Source organism: Protopterus annectens, chromosome 1.part0, assembly GCF_019279795.1.
Source record: "Protopterus annectens isolate FY-2018-M chromosome 1.part0, PAN1.0, whole genome shotgun sequence".
NCBI classification, from domain to species: domain Eukaryota; kingdom Metazoa; phylum Chordata; order Ceratodontiformes; family Protopteridae; genus Protopterus; species Protopterus annectens.
The window spans coordinates 1,060,693,120-1,060,712,175 of record NC_056725.1 but is presented as its reverse complement, the minus strand read 5'-3'; the positions used below and the strand labels follow the sequence as shown (position 1 = coordinate 1,060,712,175).

Here is a 19,056-nt window from a genome sequence, read left to right as displayed (position 1 = left end):
CATGGAGAAACACTGTTTCTATACACAAAACAGACTGTGACACCTATCCTTTCTTAATAATGGAAGACCGGATATTTGATCCCATCATTTTGTGCATGTACATATTTACAATGAAATGGAAAGAAAGAATGCTAGAATGTGCTACATAAAATGGCTACACTCAAAAGACTGTGGTCAGCAGGCTAGTTCCATGATCAAACATGATTGAAAAGCACAACAACCAACACCAACTGTTTGGACATTTTGTTTTATTGTTAAAGAATTAAGACAACATTGTGACACTCCATTCAACACCTTGTTAAAATATATGTGTACGTGTGTACATTCATATACACACACAAAATGCATGTGTGTAATGCATTTAAAAATGTAGACACTAAAAATACAGATGTAAAAACTCCTAACCTAAACCCAGATGAAATTAATAGCTAAAACAGACATGCACTCAACTTTTGTGATCAATTTACAATAAAAATATACTAAGGGAAAAGAAAAAAATCTAAACCATACAAATACTAAAAGACATGGTTGAATCCCCAAATGATGTGGACACTCTACAAAAGGGCCTTACAGAAACAGGTGCTTGGTGCCAGAGCCATGGGCTCAAGCTCAATGCTAAGAAATGTATAGTTATCCCCTTTGGTAATTCACGGATACATGTTTTTTTCCCATACAGGTGGCAGTACACTAAACACCGAAAGTGTGATAAGAGACTGAGGGACACAGTTGGACAGTGGTCTCACCTACGATAACCACATCACCACAACAGTCAGGAAATCCTTGTATGTGGCACACCTCATCACAAAGTGCTTTTCATCCAGAAAAAAGAGAGATCATTGTCCCACTGTACTCATCCCTCATTAGACCCATTATAGAATACAATGCAAAGTTTGGTATGTACCTCTCAAGACATCTGCAACAACTGGAAAGACCACAGAAATACCTCACTAAAAGAATCACAGGCCAAAAGCAGATGCCCTACGCTGACCGACTTAAAAAACTCCAGCTATATTCTGTCACATATCGTCTACTCAGAGGCGATCTCTGCTTAACATACAAGGCCATGTCAAACCCAGAGCTGTTGGACATGCTACACTTAAATAAATCCCAATCCCTCAGAGCCACACACACCAGGGATCTAAACCTTGTCATCACAATAAACAAAACATGCTGGAGGGAAAGGTTCTGACCCAGAGACTCCCCAGACTCTGGAATAGATTGCCCATACATGTCAAGCAGAGTACCTCTTTAACCCTCTTCAAAAGGAACCTTGATGATTGGATGGGAGAAAGGAAATTCATCCCGGGGATCACGTCAGTTGCCCTGTTAGACAGGGGTCCAGGGAAGTAAATAGTGTGGGAAGAAATAGCCAGGGAATTGTTATGGCTAGGCTTGTATAGGCCCTAGGGCTGATAGCCTAGTACCAACCTATGAAAAGTGGTAGTGTTACAGAAAGAACTAGCTTGGTTCAGGGCAGATCGAGTCCTCTTCTGGGCCACTGCCAACACACATCTATCTCATGAATACTTCTTAAGCAACTGGAATATTTGGTCTGCCTTGCTGGGAATAGGAGCCATGGTATCAAATGCCCTGAAAACCACCCACCAAAGGTGTTAACTACTGAGAAGACTGTTCCATGGTCTATCATGCTTTCTGTAGCTTCCATGGAGGAAGCAGACAGCCTACTGCCCATTATGCTTGCCAGCATAATGGTGAAGATCTCACCAAAGTACAGATTCTCTGATGGGGAAAGACAGGGATAGGCTTTCTTATCATCACCAATGATGTCTTCTAAGACAGGTTTACATTCCTATGGTAGTAGTAAATGTTACTTTTAGGTTGGATCTGTAACTGTCACTTAGTAGCAAAACATTTGGAAGTGGTGCCAGAAACCTTCTCCACCAGCTCCCTTGCAGGAGGAGGAGGATTCCAAAAAAAATGTGGTTAAGAAAACCTTACAGAAGAGTAAAGGTGGTAGCTGAGGCTTGGGAACCTGGGTGTGCCACAAAGTGGCTGTTGCATATGAAAAAGCTGTTATCTATACTGCTGGGCTTTGATATGTCACCTCTACATCCTGAATATAGTAGAATCTTCATTATTAGCAGTATAGGTTAAATGTAATGAATTGTAGTACTGAATGCTAGTATGCTGATATTAGTAAGGCCAACATTTGCATTCCTGACATTTGGCAATCAGAGAAGTGAGGTTCCAATTCTGGCTAGGCAGATGCTGATGGGACCAACACTGGATAGGAAAATATCAATAAGGGTAACACTGGTTGTGTAGATATCAGTGAAGCATATGATAGTAGGACCAATGCCAGATGAACTAATCTATGGCACTGGCACGGATAGTGCAAATGAGACCTGAAGATGGTCAGCTGGTAGAACAGGAGCTATGGCCTGATGCTCATTGCATATTTAGGCCAACGTTTTTTTTCTGTACTACTCTGCTCCACGGTCCCTGCCAATCATTGGCCTTCTATAACATATCAAGCCTAATGTTCTCAAATACAGCAAGACCAAATTAAATCAGGGTGTCACTAAAATAGCCTTTTTTCCCCTTGCTATCATTTTAATATCTCCCCATGTCCATAGGGCTAGCTATACTTTCCTCTGTGGCTGTGTATACTCCAACATATACCCTTATGAATGCTACTGTGCAAACAAAGCTTGGCAGAGTCATGTGTAAGTGGTTGATTATATACTGCATGACATGCATCTCTTCTTCAGTAGGTGTCAGTACTGAAACAGGACATACCTCCTTCCTCACTCCACGAATAGTAGGCGAGCACTGACCACTCACTCCCATCCTCTGCTGCTTGCTAATCCAGAGCCAGAGCCACTAATTCATTGTAGGCCTTCTAGTTTGTAATCACAGCTTCATCCCTCTGACATACAGCCTAGCCTGAGTTTTCAATTTTTGATGGCATATGACAGTTTTTACAGACATTTCCTCGAAGGGATGAGGTTTGCCACATTGTAGGAGAGGCCATCATGGGTAGTGGGGAAGAGGAGCTGTGCAGGAGTGAAAACAAGGCCCATAGAAAATAGGTCCAACAACTTCTCACAAAGCTGCTGCCACTTACAGGGACTAATGTATAATTAACATAGGAAGGCTTTTGTTTTGAATCTGTCTTCAACTTTACCCTTTTTAAAACCTAACATTTGAGAAACACACTGCCTTGAATGCCTCTTGCTGCTTTTAAAGAATCTTCATGATGTAGAAGGTGGTTTAGGAGACTTTGGAAAAGAAAGCCATTGATTCAACTTCTGTGACATCAAACAAATCTGAAAGGCCCTTGTCTAGCACCTTTCAGCAATAACATTAAAATCCCTGCAGATGGAATACCTTTGGATGCCTTGAGAAACAAATTGAACAGATCCAAACATTTTAATTGCCTATCTTGTGTCTTTTGGCTTTTCCTGGTTAGGGGTCGCCACAGTGCAACTCCGGTCCACTAATGATTGGTAGTTGATTTTTACGTGCCGAGTTACCAGCCCTGACACACAACCTTCAATGAAGGTACGCCCATTCACGCAGAAGATGCTCTAGCTGAGAATCGAACCGGACAGCGTCTTACTGTGAGGCGACAATGCTACTGCAGCACCACCACCGTGGGTATTTTAATTGCCTATCTGCAGAAACAATTTGCTTTCCATAGGGTGAGTTACTGAGAAAAGTTTTACCATAGATAGAATTTGCCTGAGACACCACCTGACAAGCACAAACATTTAAAAGAAGAAACAAGAATGTATAATAATAAAAAAAAGGAAGGGGATAAGAGTGAGCATTTAATAAAGCAGAAAATGCAGTTCAAATTCAGAAAATATAATCCTGAAGCAGCCTGTGACCACTCAGTGTGAGCATTAACATTTGTGAGGGGAAAGAACTTGAGTACCATGGTACAGGCAGCTCATTATTGGAATTGTGGGCGAGATTTAGCAGTGAGAACCTAACACTAGTGGCAATATTCCTATCAGTTCCTGAACCCCTGACTTATCAGACTACTGTTAAGGGGTTTGACTCATAACTGAATGAAGAGGCGATAGCATCTACGACTCACAAAATGAGAAGCTAATCAAGGTTCAATAGAAAGGATGCAAATCAGAAGGCATAGAAACCAAACAGTGTTAGCTGACAAATAAAAACACAACATTTTAACTGGCAATTAAATAATTGTACTTCGCTGTTCTACGACAAGAGGTCAACCCACACAATACATAAATAAAATGAAGTCTGGGTCTAGCTAGTACTTTTTTCCCTTTCACTGTTCAAAGAAGCCTTCGATTGAATAATATAACACTAGTGCATTCTAGCCCTTCCAACAGATATTTGAGACTAAAGAAATAAAGGACTTACCTACATATAATACATTTGCAAACAACAGTAACATCTACATGTCTGCTTCTGCACTCATTCAGCTATTGAAAGACCCAATCAGAAACAACTAATCTGCTCCCGAAACTAACTCACTAAATTTAATACGATCTCTCAAAACAAATGAGAAACTGAGCTCACCTTTGGTTCACCGGGAAGTTCTACCTTTCGCATTCCCTGTGAACGAGAGAGAGAGAGAGATAACATTCTGTTCCCAAAAATGCTTGTTTCAAATTATGTTACATTTGCTACCAAAATACAATAAATAGACAAACAGTTTCTGAAAAAGTAAAAGAAATCCAATACACCACACAAGTGTATTTATCTGCATGAGAATACAGCATTGCTTTTCTAGCTATTCCACAGCAACTTGCAATTTTTGTGTTGTCATGCTATGTATGCATAAGTTAATACACTGATTTGCCAAGGAGCAAGGTCTCATGCTTATCAGCGGCCTCTTGAAAAGATGCCAGTCTCCTATAAACACATGGTATCTGCTTTACCATCCTTAAAGATGTGCAGTGCATTAAATCATCAACATTGAGCTAGTGGTCAATGGCATGGATTTGGGAAAGGCAGTTACCATGAGCTTAAATATGTGCTTTCCAATCAAAAACAAAAGATCACTTTGAAGTTCTGCCTCACACTGTGTATGCATCAATGAGCAGGGCAGTTTTACTGCTGGCCTTTTAAACAGCGGCTTAAGTATCAGCAGCATGAAAAATGTCAACTCCTTTAAGTAAACAATGATCAGCTCAGGCAGTAACTGCTCTAATGTCTTAGTAATCCTCTACAGTATAGATCCCTCAGGCAAGTTACTCTCAGATCAGGAATATTATATTGTTTTGCTCATTATAAACAACTCAAATTGGTCATAACATGTGCTATAATATGTTAATATTAATTCTGTAAACATTTACTTCACAGAGCACATGCATCTCTAAACAGAAACACTGATAGCACACATTTTAAAACACACAACTTAGGAAATGGTTTTTAGCATAAACATCGCACAGATTAAAAATATGAACATTACAGCCCAAAACTATTACACCAATATGCACATGCCACTTTAACACATTTTATTTTTTTTTTCTTAACTATGATGTATATACTACTGCTTTACTCTTTTTCACACTTACACACTTGTGTTACACTTCGTCTCTCATATTGTACCACAAAGAAAATGACTGCACCTACAAATGAGAAGTCTGTAGCATTATGTAAGCTAAATATACAAAAGTCACGACTCCCAAATGTCTACATTCATTAAAGTGGTTTGTAACACTGAGCTACTCCATTACAACATCTGGTAAGTCAAGTGCCACTATGCAATCTGCCAGAGTTTACCAGTATACATTTGGGTTATTGTTTCAATAAAAAGCTTTGGAAATTTTTTTGAAATCACAACCTAAATAAATTTAGTGTTTTCCCCAGTGATGTCATGTTAGGGAGGGCTCCATGGACTAACAGATGTGCATCTACACAAGCGCATTAATAATCCATTAAAGTCTATGGATACATCCTATGTTTTTCCCCCCGAGTTGATGTCACTGATGTCAAAGATCGCACTTCTCAGTGGCATCAAGTGTGCGAAAAAACAAATTTCAAAAGGCTGCACAAAATCAGGCAAGACAAACCAGGTGAAACAAACCGGAAAGAAGGCAGTCCGAAATAACACCAAAAGTCCCAAGCAAAATCAGGAACACTTCCTAAAAAAATTCTTGAACGCAACTTTATTTGTAAAATAAAAGCGTTTTCGCTGCTATTCAATGCAAGCAGCTTCTTCAGAAAACGTTGATACAATAAAACATTAAGCGCCAAGCAGTAAATACTAATTTAAAATAGGCGTATACATCATGACATCATTACCGCACAGGTGGAAAATTAACCAGCGCTACTTTTAAACAAGCATGGCAGTGTTACAGTTAAAAATAGTTAGAACCTTATTACAAAAAATTCAGAACCATCAAACAATTTTATGAATTACAAAGACTAAAATATACAGAACTAAACTATTTGCCATCAGTTAATCTAAAAAAGTAGACATTCAAAGACTGAGGAAGTTAGAAGTATTAAAAGTGAAACAAAATAGGTGACTTCTTGGATCACAAAACTCCCAAATGATGGTATAAACCAAGTAGTAACAAATCTAGGGGCAAAATGCGTTACTATAGTTGTAATCATAAGCCAAATGGTAAAAAACCACTAGTTTAATGGCTTGTTCAGTTGTTTACTTTATGTAGCTTCTCATTTTCAGCACCACTGAGATGTTACAATTGTCATTAAGACCAGGGTTATGAAAGGCATTTAGTTTTATCTGCCATTCTAATTCGCGAAGTTCTAAAAGAAGAGACAAGGGACCTCCCCTAATACTCATTGGGATATGATCAATCCCCATGAAATCAAATTTATGATCTGGAAAGTTTGCAACATGTCTAGCAAGTGCATTCTCCTGTTTATTAGTCCTAATGGCATAGACGTGCTCATATATACGCTGTCGCAATTTGCGGTCCGTCTTGCCTATGTAGAATGCAGGACATGTGTTACAGAACGCTCCATAAATGACTGATTTTGAGTTACAATTGATGGTGTGTTTAATATAATATTTGATGTCATTGACAGTGAAAAAGTCCTACTCTGACTAAGTGGCACCAATTACATGAACCACAAGTCACAGAGCCTTTGCATTTATAGAAATTCAATTCATAACTAGATTGTAAAAGCTCCTTTAAGTTCCTTCCTTTCCTAAACACTACTCTAGAAAAAGGGCCCAGCTTTTCAAATAAGAGTACATCATTCCTAATAAATTCCCAGTTTTTATTCAGAATACTACAAATTTTCTTTGTGTCGTTGTTAAATGTTGTAGTGAAACTAGTGATACGAAAAGGTCTAGACTGGATATCTGTCCTATCACTGACCAATACGTGAGTATGATCTTCAACAGTAGAATCATGGCCCGGAATTAGTGAATCTGCTACTAGTTCAATACTTTGTTTAAGAAGTGGTTTATAAAAACCACCTGCTAACTTACATTCTATTTCAATAGTAACCTCATCTATTAGTGTGATTGGGTAACCCCTGTTCAAAAATTGATTTTTAAGAAACTCACATTCATCCCTAAAGGTATCTGCTGAGTTACACATACGGGCCGCTCTCACATATTGGCCCCTTTACAATAGCCTTCTTTTGTCTGAAGGGATGTTGACTAGTGAAATGCAGTAAGGAGTTACAATGTGTCATTTTCCTAAACACTTTAGATAGGTAAATCTCACTAGGGTAGTCCTTACTAAGGTTAACATCTAAATAGTCAATCTCAACATTTGAGAAATTAGATGTAAACTTCAAAAAGGTAGTCGTGTCGTTCATAAATCCGACTAAAGACTCCGCCTCAAGGCCGCTACCTTTTAACAAAATAAAGATGTCATCCAGGTAACGTGTATAGAGGCGGATCTGGTCGACAAATCTAGGATTATTTAAGATGAATTTGGACTCCTAAAAAGCCATGAACATGTTGGCTACACTGGCTCCACATGGGGAGCCCATGGCTATACCTTGTTTTTGCAGAAAGATTTTTTCATTGAAAATGAAAAAATTGGAGTCAAGGACAATATCCAGTAGTTCTGTTACTATACTAATTTTGTTTTTAGTAGCTCCCAAATCTCTTAGTTGCATTCCAACCCACTCAGAGGCCTCAAGATGGGGGATAGATGTATAAAGGTCCACCACATCAATAGTTAGGAAATTGTACTCTGCATTAAATGGAATTTCATTAATGCTGCTAAGGAAATTCCAAGAGTCTTTACAGATTGAAGGAATTCTCTTTAAATACTTTAACAGAATGTGGTCAATCAATTTAGAACAATTGTAGGTCATCGAAAACCTGCCATCTATCAATGCCCTCATCGGGGGATTCTCAAGATTTTTATGAATCTTGGGTATACCGAACATCATGGGTACCTTAGGGAAGGATATGTCCAAAAAATTATACATTTCGACATCGATTCTACCCTCCAAAAACATATCTCTAAGGTAACCCCTGATCTTCCTGTAGGTGCCATTCATTTCGTTAATCGAAGAGAGGCAATAGGCAGGTGTATCCAAGACAGAAGACATTTTTTCTATGTACAAACTATTTTCAAGAATAACCAACCCTCCCCCTTTATCAGGTTTTATTACTCTAACTGGTAAAAGTTTGAAATCAGAAAGAGCTCTTCTCTGCTCCTTCGTAATGTTTTGTGAATTGTTAGATCCCAAATACTTCCTAGTCTTTTTTAGTTCTCTAATATCTAACTCACAGATGTTTTCAAAAACTTTTAACACAGTGTGTGGGGTTTAGGAGATTTGGAAAAGAAAGCCATTGATTCAACTTCTGTGACATCAAACAAATCTGAAAGGCCCTTTGTCTAGCACCTTTCAGCAATAACATTAAAATCCCTGCAGATGGAATACCTTTGAGCCTTGAGAAACAAATTGAACAGATCCAAACATTTTAATTGCCTATCTTGTGTCTTTTGGCTTTTCCTGGTTAGGGGTCTACAGTGCAACTCCGTCCACTAATGATTGAAGTTGATTTTTACGTGCCGAAGTTACCAGCCCTGACACACAACCTTCAATGAAGGTACGCCCATTCACGGAGAAGCTGCTCTAGCTGAGAATCTACACGGACAGTGCCTTACTGTGCGACGTCAACGCTACTGCAGCACCACAACCATCGGTATTTTAATTGCCTATCTGCAGAAAACAATTTGCTTTCCATAGGGTGAGTTACTGAGAAAAGTTTTACTATAGATAGAATTTGCCTGAGACACCACCTGACAAGCACAAACATTTAAAAAGAAGAAACAAGAATGTATAATAATGAAAAAAAGGAAGGGATAAGAGTGACCATTTAATAAAGCAGAAAATGCAGTTCAAATTCAGAAAATATAATCCTGAAGCAGCCTGTGACCACTCAGTGTGAGCATTAACATTTGTGAGGGGAAAGAACTTGAGTACCATGGTACAGGCAGCTCATTATTGGAATTGTGGGCAGATTTAGCAGTGAGAACCTAACACTAGTGGCAATATTCCTATCAGTTCCTGAACCCCTGACTTATCAGACTACTGTTAAGGGGTTTGACCTATAACTGAATGAAGAGGCTTATAGCATCTATGACTCACAAAATGAGAAGCTAATCAAGGTTCAATAGAAAGGATGCAAATCAGAAGGCATAGAAACAAAACAGTGTTAGCTGACAAATAAAACACAACATTTTAACTGGCAATTAAATAATTGTACTTCATTGTTCTACGACAAGAGGTCAACCCACACAATACATAAATAAAATGAAGTCTGGGTCTAGCTAGTACTTTTTCCCTTTCACTGTTCAAAGAAGCCTCTTGATTGAATAATATAACACTAGTGCATTCTAGCCCTTCCAACAGATATTTGAGACTAAAGAAATAAAGGTCTTACCTACATATAATACATTTGCAAACAACAGTAACATCTACATGTCTGCTTCTGCACTCATTCAGCTATTGAAAGACCCAATCAGAAACAACTAATCTGTTTCCTAAACTAACTCACTAAATTTAATACGATCTCTCAAAACAAATGAGAAACTGAGCTCACCTTTGGTTCACCGGGAAGTTCTACCTTCGTATTCCCTGTGAACGAGAGAGAGAGATAACATTCTGTTCCCAAAATGCTTGTTTCAAATTATGTTACATTTGCTACCAAAATACAATAAATAGACAAACAGTTTCTGAAAAAGTAAAAGAAATCCAATACACCACACAAGTGTATTTATCTGCATGAGAATACAGCATTGCTTTTCTAGCTATTCCACAGCAACTTGCAATTTTTGTGTTGTCATGCTATGTATGCATAAGTTAATACACTGATTTGCCAAGGAGCAAGGTCTCATGCTTACCAGCGGCCTCTTGAAAAGATGCCAGTCTCCTATAAACACATGGTATTTGCTTTACCATCCTTAAAAGATGTGCAGTGCATTAAATCATCAACATTGAGCTAGTGGTCAATGGCATGGATTTGGGAAAGGCAGTTACCATGAGCTTCAATATGTGCTTTCCAATCAAAAACAAAAGATCACTTTGAAGTTCTGCCTCACACTGTGTATGCATCAATGAGCAGGGCAGTTTTACTGCTGGCCTTTTAAACAGCGGCTTAAGTATCAGCAGTATGAAAAATGCCAACTCCTTCAAATAAACAATGATCAGCTCAGACAGTAACTGCTCTAATGTCTTAGTAATGCTCTACGGTATAGATCCCTCAGGCAAGTTACTCTCAGATCAGGAATATTATATTATTTTGCTCATTATAAACAACGCAAATTGGTCATAACATGTGCTATAATATGTTAATATTAATTCTGTAAACATTTACTTGACAGAGCACTTGCATCTCTAAACAGAAACACTGATCGCACACATTTTAAAACACACAACTTAGGAAACGGTTTTTAGCATAAATATCACACAGATTAAAAATATGAACATTACAGCCCAAAACTATTACACTAATATGCACATGCCACTTAACACATTTTAATTTTTTTTCTTAACTATGATGCACGTACTACTGCTTTCCTCTTTTTCACACTTGCAGTCTTGTGTTACACTTCATCTCTCATATTGTACCACAAAGAAAATTACTGCACCTACAAATGAGAAGTCTGTAGCATTATGCAAGCTAAATATAAAAAAGTCACGACTCCCAAATGTCTACATTCATTAAAGTGGTTTGTAACACTGAGCTACTCCATTACAGCATCTGGTAAGTCAAGTGCCACTATGCATTCTGCCAGTGTTTACCAGTATATATTTGGATTATTGTTTCAATGAAAAGCTTCAGAAATTTTTTTGAAATCACAACCTAAATAAATTTAGTGTTTTCCCCAGTGATGTCATGTCAGGGAGGGCTCCATAGATGTGCATCTACACAAGCGCATTAATAATACATTAAAGTCTATGGATACATCCTATGCCCCCCCGAGTTGATGTCAAAGATCGCACTTCTCAGTGGCATCAAGTGTGCGAAAAAACAAATTTCAAAAGGCTTTTGCCTTTTTTCCATTGTGGCGTGAAAAAAAAAATCGCTGCTAGAATGAAGATCTTAATTGGCGCTTCACGCAAGAGAGACAGCGTTGTAAAAGGTAAGCCACTCTAATGCAACAAAACACTTTAAATCGCTACTAATCTTCTATCCTACCAAAGATACTACTATGAATTCCAAATATCCAAGGCAAGGTTATGTGAAATATTATAACTTTCACCTTTGGTTATTGACGCTATTATGGCAATACTAGTAGAGCTTTTTTTCCCTGGTCTAACCTGCAAATCAGCAATGCCCAGCAAAAATAACCTATTTTAACAAACTGAAATTAAGTAACGCATACAATACTGTTAAACAACATTTCTGATTTTAGGTGGAACATTATTGCTTTTAGCTTCACTTCCCTATCGTCAGTGCTACTCCATTGTAATATATTAAAATAAGTCTATCAGGTGAACCAAAAACAACAAAAGCAACCAAACCATATCAACTTCTGGTAGCAGGCATAACTCACTTTTGATTTAAGGGAATGAAATTAAAACGTTAACAATATCAAACACTACACTGTTCCTGAAAGTGTACAAGAAAAAAGGCAATGACTAATCCATAAGACGCATTTGCAGCAGATGCAAAGAAAAAAAAAAACAGGAAGGGTCTCACTCCTGGTATCTAGTTACCAGATAACTGCAATCTTGACTGATACAAAGTACATTGCTCATCTAATCAAGAGGGAGTCTGTTTATAATTGGGAACATCTGCTCCAGCCCCGAGCGTTTCATCCTTCCCTTTTATGAAAGTCTATGCCTCTGTACAACCTTCATTTTGAGGTATGATGGTTAAGCAGAAAGATTGTACTAATTTTGCTTTGCTCTTACTGTAACATTCATTTGAAAACAAAGGTCTTTGGAGAAGTACTGAAAACCTCCACTTGGGAGTGTCACTTCCACTTTTTAAATAACGTCTCGTCCACTTAAGATGCACACTTTCGCTTCAGTTGCCCACCCCTTCAAGACAAGTCTATTTATCACACTTATTCCATTAGACAAGATTTAAAAATGTTAAATGAATTTTGTCATATGCAACATGTACACTTCTCCATGGTCTTTGCTCATTCACTTCCAACTGCAATGATAAAGGTAACAAAACATGCACTTAGGGAAACAACAAACATCTCCAGATGAATACTATGAACAGAACTGGCTAGATTAGTGATAAAGAATGGTATTAATGCAGATTATAATCATTGAATAATCTCACATTATAGGTGTAAACTGCAAATAATACAGAAAATAAAATGGCACACACTGTCTCAGTCTAGTCATATTAAAAGACAATAGCATGATATTTAAAAAGTGCCCCTTGGTTTTGGACCTTTGCCCATATTTACTTCTGCTGTTGCCTTTGATTCCACATTTAAAAAAAAAAGTTAATCTCTGTTGGACAACAGCATCTTGGAAGTTAAAGGCTCACTTGAACAGAAGTACTTAGTCTGGTATTTACATTCTTCCTGCATTGTTAAATTGGTAACCTGCTTGTTTTACTAGTAAATACGTATCTATGTTCCTTCCTTTATTCTGTGATACTAGGTTCAATGTATTTAGATTGATTTATTCTACCCATCCCTCCACAACACACACACAGAGGCTAAAAGTGAATGCCATACATTTTGAAGGGAAGTGTGTGTTTAAGTAGTCCACACCCTGGAGAGTGCTGATATCTGTGCAGTTACTGATACATGGTATAAAAGCCACGAGAGGTACCCCAGCAGTGCAAGACTATAATGCCTACCACACATTTAGACTAGCTACCACATAAGAAGGGACTAGTGCTGGAGGTGTATCAATCTGCATAAGAAGTAAGAACATGTCAAGATTGGATTGGACAAATAATATGACATGCCTGAGCTACTCCATGTCCAACTAACCTTAGGTAAAGTCCCATACCATATCCTTGATAGCTATAAGGTCCATGTCCGTAACCCAGGATAACCATACCATGTACTTGAGTCACTTACAATTAAGCCCAACACCATATTCATAGGTGATTTCAACTATCCCACCACAAATTGAGATTTATACACAACCGCTAACATGCAGGTTAAAAGATTCCTGGATTTTGTCAATGTAAACACCATGGAACAGCTAGTCTGAACACCTACTAGTGGTGCAGACATCCTGGATCTGGTACTAATAAATATGGAGGGAATATTACACCCTCTCCCTCCTTATGTAATGTCCTCACTGGTCAGATCAGATCACAAAGCAGTCACACTTGAAATAAGTATAAAGCCCAAACTCCCAGTGAACTCCAGAACCTTTAAAAACTTTTCCAAGGCTGACTACCTCCAATTGAGAGATAGCATAGCTAGGTTCCAAGGCCTTCCTCAAACTCGGAGAACATTTTGGTTATGCAGAATATTTTTGGAAGCTCTGTATGTAGCATGAAAATAACTGCATAGAAGCAGTAGTATCAAAACACAATAAACTGGGGCAAACTCCAAAAACAAGCCCCCTTTGCAGACCCATAATATAAACAGGTTATAAATCAAAAGAAAAAATATAAATAAAAAAAAAAGATTTTTTTTTCAAAAGAATGTTTTATACGGAGTCACTGTAAAAAGTAAAAAAAATAAATAAGGAAAAAAGTGAAAACTTTGCAAAAGAAACACAGGCAAGCTGATTTCAGAAAAGCATTCAAGGTTGGTTTTGACTGTGATACTAAGTTACCAGAGGTAGCCATCAGCAAAATCAAACATGAATGCTTTTCTGAACCAGCTTGTTGGTGTTAGTTTTGCAAAGTTTTTATTCTTCTTCCTTATATATTTTTTTTACTTTTCAGAGCGACTCAATAAAAAGCATTTCTTTTTAAAAATATATTTTTTCATTTATATTATTTACTTTTTATTAAAAATTATTCCCCAAAGGATGGTACATCCTTTCCACTTATACAGTACAAGTGAGAAGAATATAACATCCCCTGTCCATTCCTTATTCTTCAGGAAATGTTTCCAGAGCTGTACACTTTACTTTGGCAGGAATCTTCCCAACTGTGTGCACACATAGAATACAGCTTCCGAATATGAACTACTGATCTATCATTATGCTGTTTATTACTTTGAAGTTGTGACACCTCCCAACCTTCCATCATCTCTAATAATAGGGTGATGCCACTGGACATGTATGCTCACCGGATTAGAAGTTTGCTGCTGCTGTCTGCAAGTCAAGCTTGCAAACCTCCTGTGCATGCAGAAACGATAGCTGGAGAGACTGCAAGAGCAAGGTCACTGTAGTCAAACAAGGTGCGTGTGTATGTGTGGAGGACATGGTCCAGGGAGATGTGTGTGCATGCACGCACGTGTGCATGTCTGTTATTCTGAATGGATTTGGTGTTTGTGTGTGTATTGTCTCGCTACTGACAGAAGGACAATATTTTACTTAAAGAATAAAATATTGTTCCTCTGTCATTATTACAATGCTATTTATTGAAACTGGCTTAGTGAGGCAGAACCACAAAGCCAATTTCAATAAAAAGCATTGTAATAAAAAAAACCTGTCCAAATATATGAAGGGCTATCTTTAAGAATAAGGGTGATGTGCAGAGCTGCAGTAACTACATAGGGATAAAATTGATCAGTCACAGCTTGAAGTTATGGGAAAGAGTAGTGGAAGCTAGGTTAAGAATGGAGGTGATGATTAGTGATCAGCAGTATGGTTTCATGCCAGGAAAGAGCACTACAGATGCAATATTTGCTCTGAGAGTGTTGTTGGAGAAATACAGAGAAGATCAGGAGGAGTTGCATTGCGTCTTTGTGGACTCAGAGAAAGCATATGACAGGGTGCCTAGAGAGGAGTTGTGGTATTGTATGAGGAAGTCGGGAGTGGCAGAGAAGTATGTAAGAGTGGTACAGGATATGTACAAGGGTAGTGTGACATTGGTGAGGACTGCAGTGGGAATGACAGATACGTTTAAGGTGGAGGTGGGATTACATCAAGGATCAGCTCTGAGCCCTTTCTTATTTGCAGTGGTGATGGACAGGTTGACAGATGAGATTAGACAGGAGGCCCCGTGGACTATGATGTTTGCAGATGACATTGTGATATGTATTGAGAGCAGGGGCCAGGTTGAGGAGACCCTGGAGAGGTGGAGATGTGCTTTAGAGAGGAGAGGAATGAAGGTCAGCAGGGCTAAAACAGAATATATGTGTGTAAATGAGAGGGAGGGTAGAGGAATGGTGAGGATGCAGGGAGTAGAGTTGGTAAAGGTGGATGACTAAGTACTTGGGATCAACAGTTCAGAGCAATGTTGAGTGTGGAAGAGAGGTGAAGAAGAGAGTACAGGCAGGGTGGAATGGGTGGAGAAGAGTGTCATGAGTGATTTGTGGCAGACTGGTACCAATAAGAGTGAAAGGGAAGGTCTACAAGAGGGTAGTGAGACCAGCTATGTTATATGGGCTGGAGACGGTAGCATTGTCGAAAAGGCAGGAGTCAGAGCTGGATGTGGCAGAGTTAAAGATGTTAAGATTTGCACTGGGTGTGACTAGGATGGACAGGATTAGGAATCAGTATATTGGAGGGTCAGCTCAGGTTGGACAGTTTGGAGACAAAGCAAGAGAGGCAAGAATGCGTTGGTTTGGACATGTGCTGAGGAGGGATGCTGGGTATATTGGGAAAAGGATGCTAAGGATGGAGATGCCAGGTAAGAGGAAAAGAGGAAGGCCTAAGATGAGGTTTATGGATGTGGTGAGACAGGACATGCTCGTGGTTGGTGTGAAAGAGCATGATGCAGAGGAGAGGAAGAAATGGAAAAGTACAGTTTTGTACCTACCATAAATGTAGATGTTAAGAGTGTTCACCCTACTGCAGTCATTTATCCTGTCCCAAGTCGGCCCAAATTCCAAAGTCTTGGTCTGGTGTTGGTTACTGTCGCTTCTTCCCTGACGTCAGTGCGCCAGGGGTATACAAGAGGCATCCGATGCCATTTTCTTCAGTTTTTCTTGCCCCAGATGTCAGGTGCTCCCAAAAGGTAGGCAAAATATATATATAAATATATATATGTACATATGGCTATATAAAAATAAAACAAAACCCTTAGGTACAAGCAAATACACCACAGAGGTAGAATAGGATAAAGTGGTAGAGATAAGTTCAGCTAGTTTTGAGGGGATGGAAGGAGGGTAACCTAGACTGCAGCAGTGTGAACACTCGAACATCTACATTTATGGTAGATACAAAACTGTACTATGTTCATCATGTTACCCTGCTGCAGTCATCACACTTGGGTTGAATCCCAAAGCTGAGGTGGAGTCAAACAGGGTTAGAAGAAGCTAGTAGGCCCTGCAAAACTGCAGTGGCAAAACCAGCTCTAGTCTTACAGTAAAGAGGTAAGTGATAGTGTTTGGTGAAGGTGTGCACTGAACTCCAAGTAGCAGCTTCCAGAATATCCTTTGTTGGCACTCCCCTGAGAAAGGCTGCTGATGTAGGTGTAGCTCTGGTGGAGTGGGACCTAATGTTAACAGGTACTGGTTTCCCATGATGTGTGCAGCAGAAACATATGCAATGTCCTATCCATTTAGAAATGGTCTGTTTTGAGATAGCTTTTCCTTGTGATCCTGTAGCATAGGCTACAAAGAGCTGGTCAGTTTTTCTGAAAGCCTTAGTTTTATCCAAGTAGTAACGTAATTGCCTGTGAATGTCCAAAGAGTGCAGGAGTCTTTCTCCTTTGTTCTGGGGATTTGGGAAGAAGGTGGGCAAGTGAATAGTTTGGTTTAAGGCCACACTGGATACCACCATTGGCATAAAGGAAGGATTAGTTGGTAGAGAAACTCTGTCTTGATGAAAAATGAGGAAAGGTTCCACTGCCATTAGTGTCTGTAGCTCTGAGACTTTTCTAGCTAAGGTTATTGCTAGAAGTAGGGCAGTTTTCCATGAAAGAAATTTTAAATCAGTTGAAAAAGCTGGCTCAAAGGGCGGCAGTGTAAGCTTTTCCAGGACAAAGTTGAGATCCCAAGTAGGTGTTGGAGCTCTCCTTGGTGGTCTTAAGTTCTTAGCCCCTCTGAGGTACTGTCTTAGGAGTGGATGTGAAAATAAAGGAGGATCCGTGCTATAATGAGCTGAAATTGCGGAGGCGTGGATGTTAATAGATGAAAAGGAAAGTCCTTTGTGTAACATCTCAGTTAAATATTGTAGAATCTGAGGAATGGGATTTTGCCTTTAGCCTGGTTCCAGGCGCAAAATCTTTTCCATTTGTCTGAGTAGGCTTTTCTGGTGCTGGGCCTCCAGGCCTCCAGAATGACATCCATAACAGCTTTGGATAAAGGTGTTGGCTGGTTGTTCAGGTAATTTGCCATGCAGCCAGGTTTAAAGTCTTGAGCTGGCTGTGTAGAATCAGATTGTCTCGCTGAGTGAGCAGGTGAGGAATTTGAGGCAAAATCCATGGTGGGCCCTGGGCCATGTTCCTTAAAATTGGATACCAATGTTGGCGTGGCCAGTTTGGTACAACGAGAATCATTTGTGGCCTCTCTAATCTGACTTTCAGCAGTACCTTTGCTAGAAGAGGCAGTGGAGGGAAGGCATACACTGTTAATGTTTTCCAACTGAATGAGAGGACGTCCACTTTCCAAGCTAATGGATGGAAGGTCCTTGTGCAAAATTTTTGAAGTTGGTGGTTGTGAGGGCTTGCAAACAGATCTATGCCTGGGCATCCCCATCTTTGAGCTATCATTGCAAATACTTGTGGATCTAGTTTCCATTCATGGGGATCCATGATGTTTCTGCTTAGGTAGTCTGCCAATGTGTTTTTCTTTCCTGGCAGGAATTGTGCTTGTAATTGAACCTGGTAAGACATTGCAGTGTACCCACAAGGTCATTGCTTGCCTGCATAGAGGGTAGGAATGTGTGCCCCCTTGCTTGTTTATGTACCACATAACTGTGGTGTTGTCTGCCCTTATTAGTAGTTGACCTGGGTGTAGAAGGTCCTTGAAAGCTGTTAGGGCATTCTGCACTGCTAGCATTTCTTTTTGATTGACATGCAGGTGTCTCTGATCTGTAGTCCATTTGCCCTGAATGCACTGTCCTGCCATGTGTGCTCCCCAGCCATAGTCCGATGCATCCGTTATCATAGTTTGCCTGGCTGTGGGTAAGATGAAAGGCTGACCCTTGTTGAGGTGACATGCCTGTGCCCACCATAGAAACTCCTGTTGAAGGCAGGGAATAAGTGGAATCATTGTTTCCAAGCTGTGGCTGTACTGAATCCATGCACTTTTCAGGTACCATTGTAATTTCCTCATATGCAGTTTTGCAAATGGTATTAGTAGTATGCAAGATACCATGAATCCCAAGGCCTGCAGAATTTTTCTTGCAGGGAGTTGGGTCTTTGTTGCCATTATTTTCAAACAATGAAACAGTTGTCGTTTGTCTGGCGTGAGATAAGCCATCTGGGCCATTGTGTATTCAAGCTGGCACCCAGGAATATTATGTTTTGTGAGGGCACTAGTTTTGATTTCTTTTCGTTTTCTGTGTACCCTAGGCAACTTAGGAGGTGTTTGACAAATGCCAGATGCTGTAAAAGAATGTCCTTGCTTTCTGCTTGAATAAGACAGTCGTCCAGGTATGGGTATA

General features: G+C 39.4%; 1 protein-coding gene across 2 annotated transcripts in view; it reads right to left on the bottom strand.

Moving 5' to 3' along the window:
* The window catches only part of LOC122796436, a 2,401,740-nt gene that overhangs the window by 381,403 nt on the left and 2,001,281 nt on the right, over positions 1 to 19,056 (bottom strand). For both annotated transcript variants that reach the window (XM_044064916.1, XM_044064908.1), the window contains exon 10: positions 4,522 to 4,557. In XM_044064916.1, the coding sequence (XP_043920851.1) occupies positions 4,522 to 4,557 (36 nt within the window). The remainder of the gene's footprint in view (positions 1 to 4,521; positions 4,558 to 19,056) is intronic.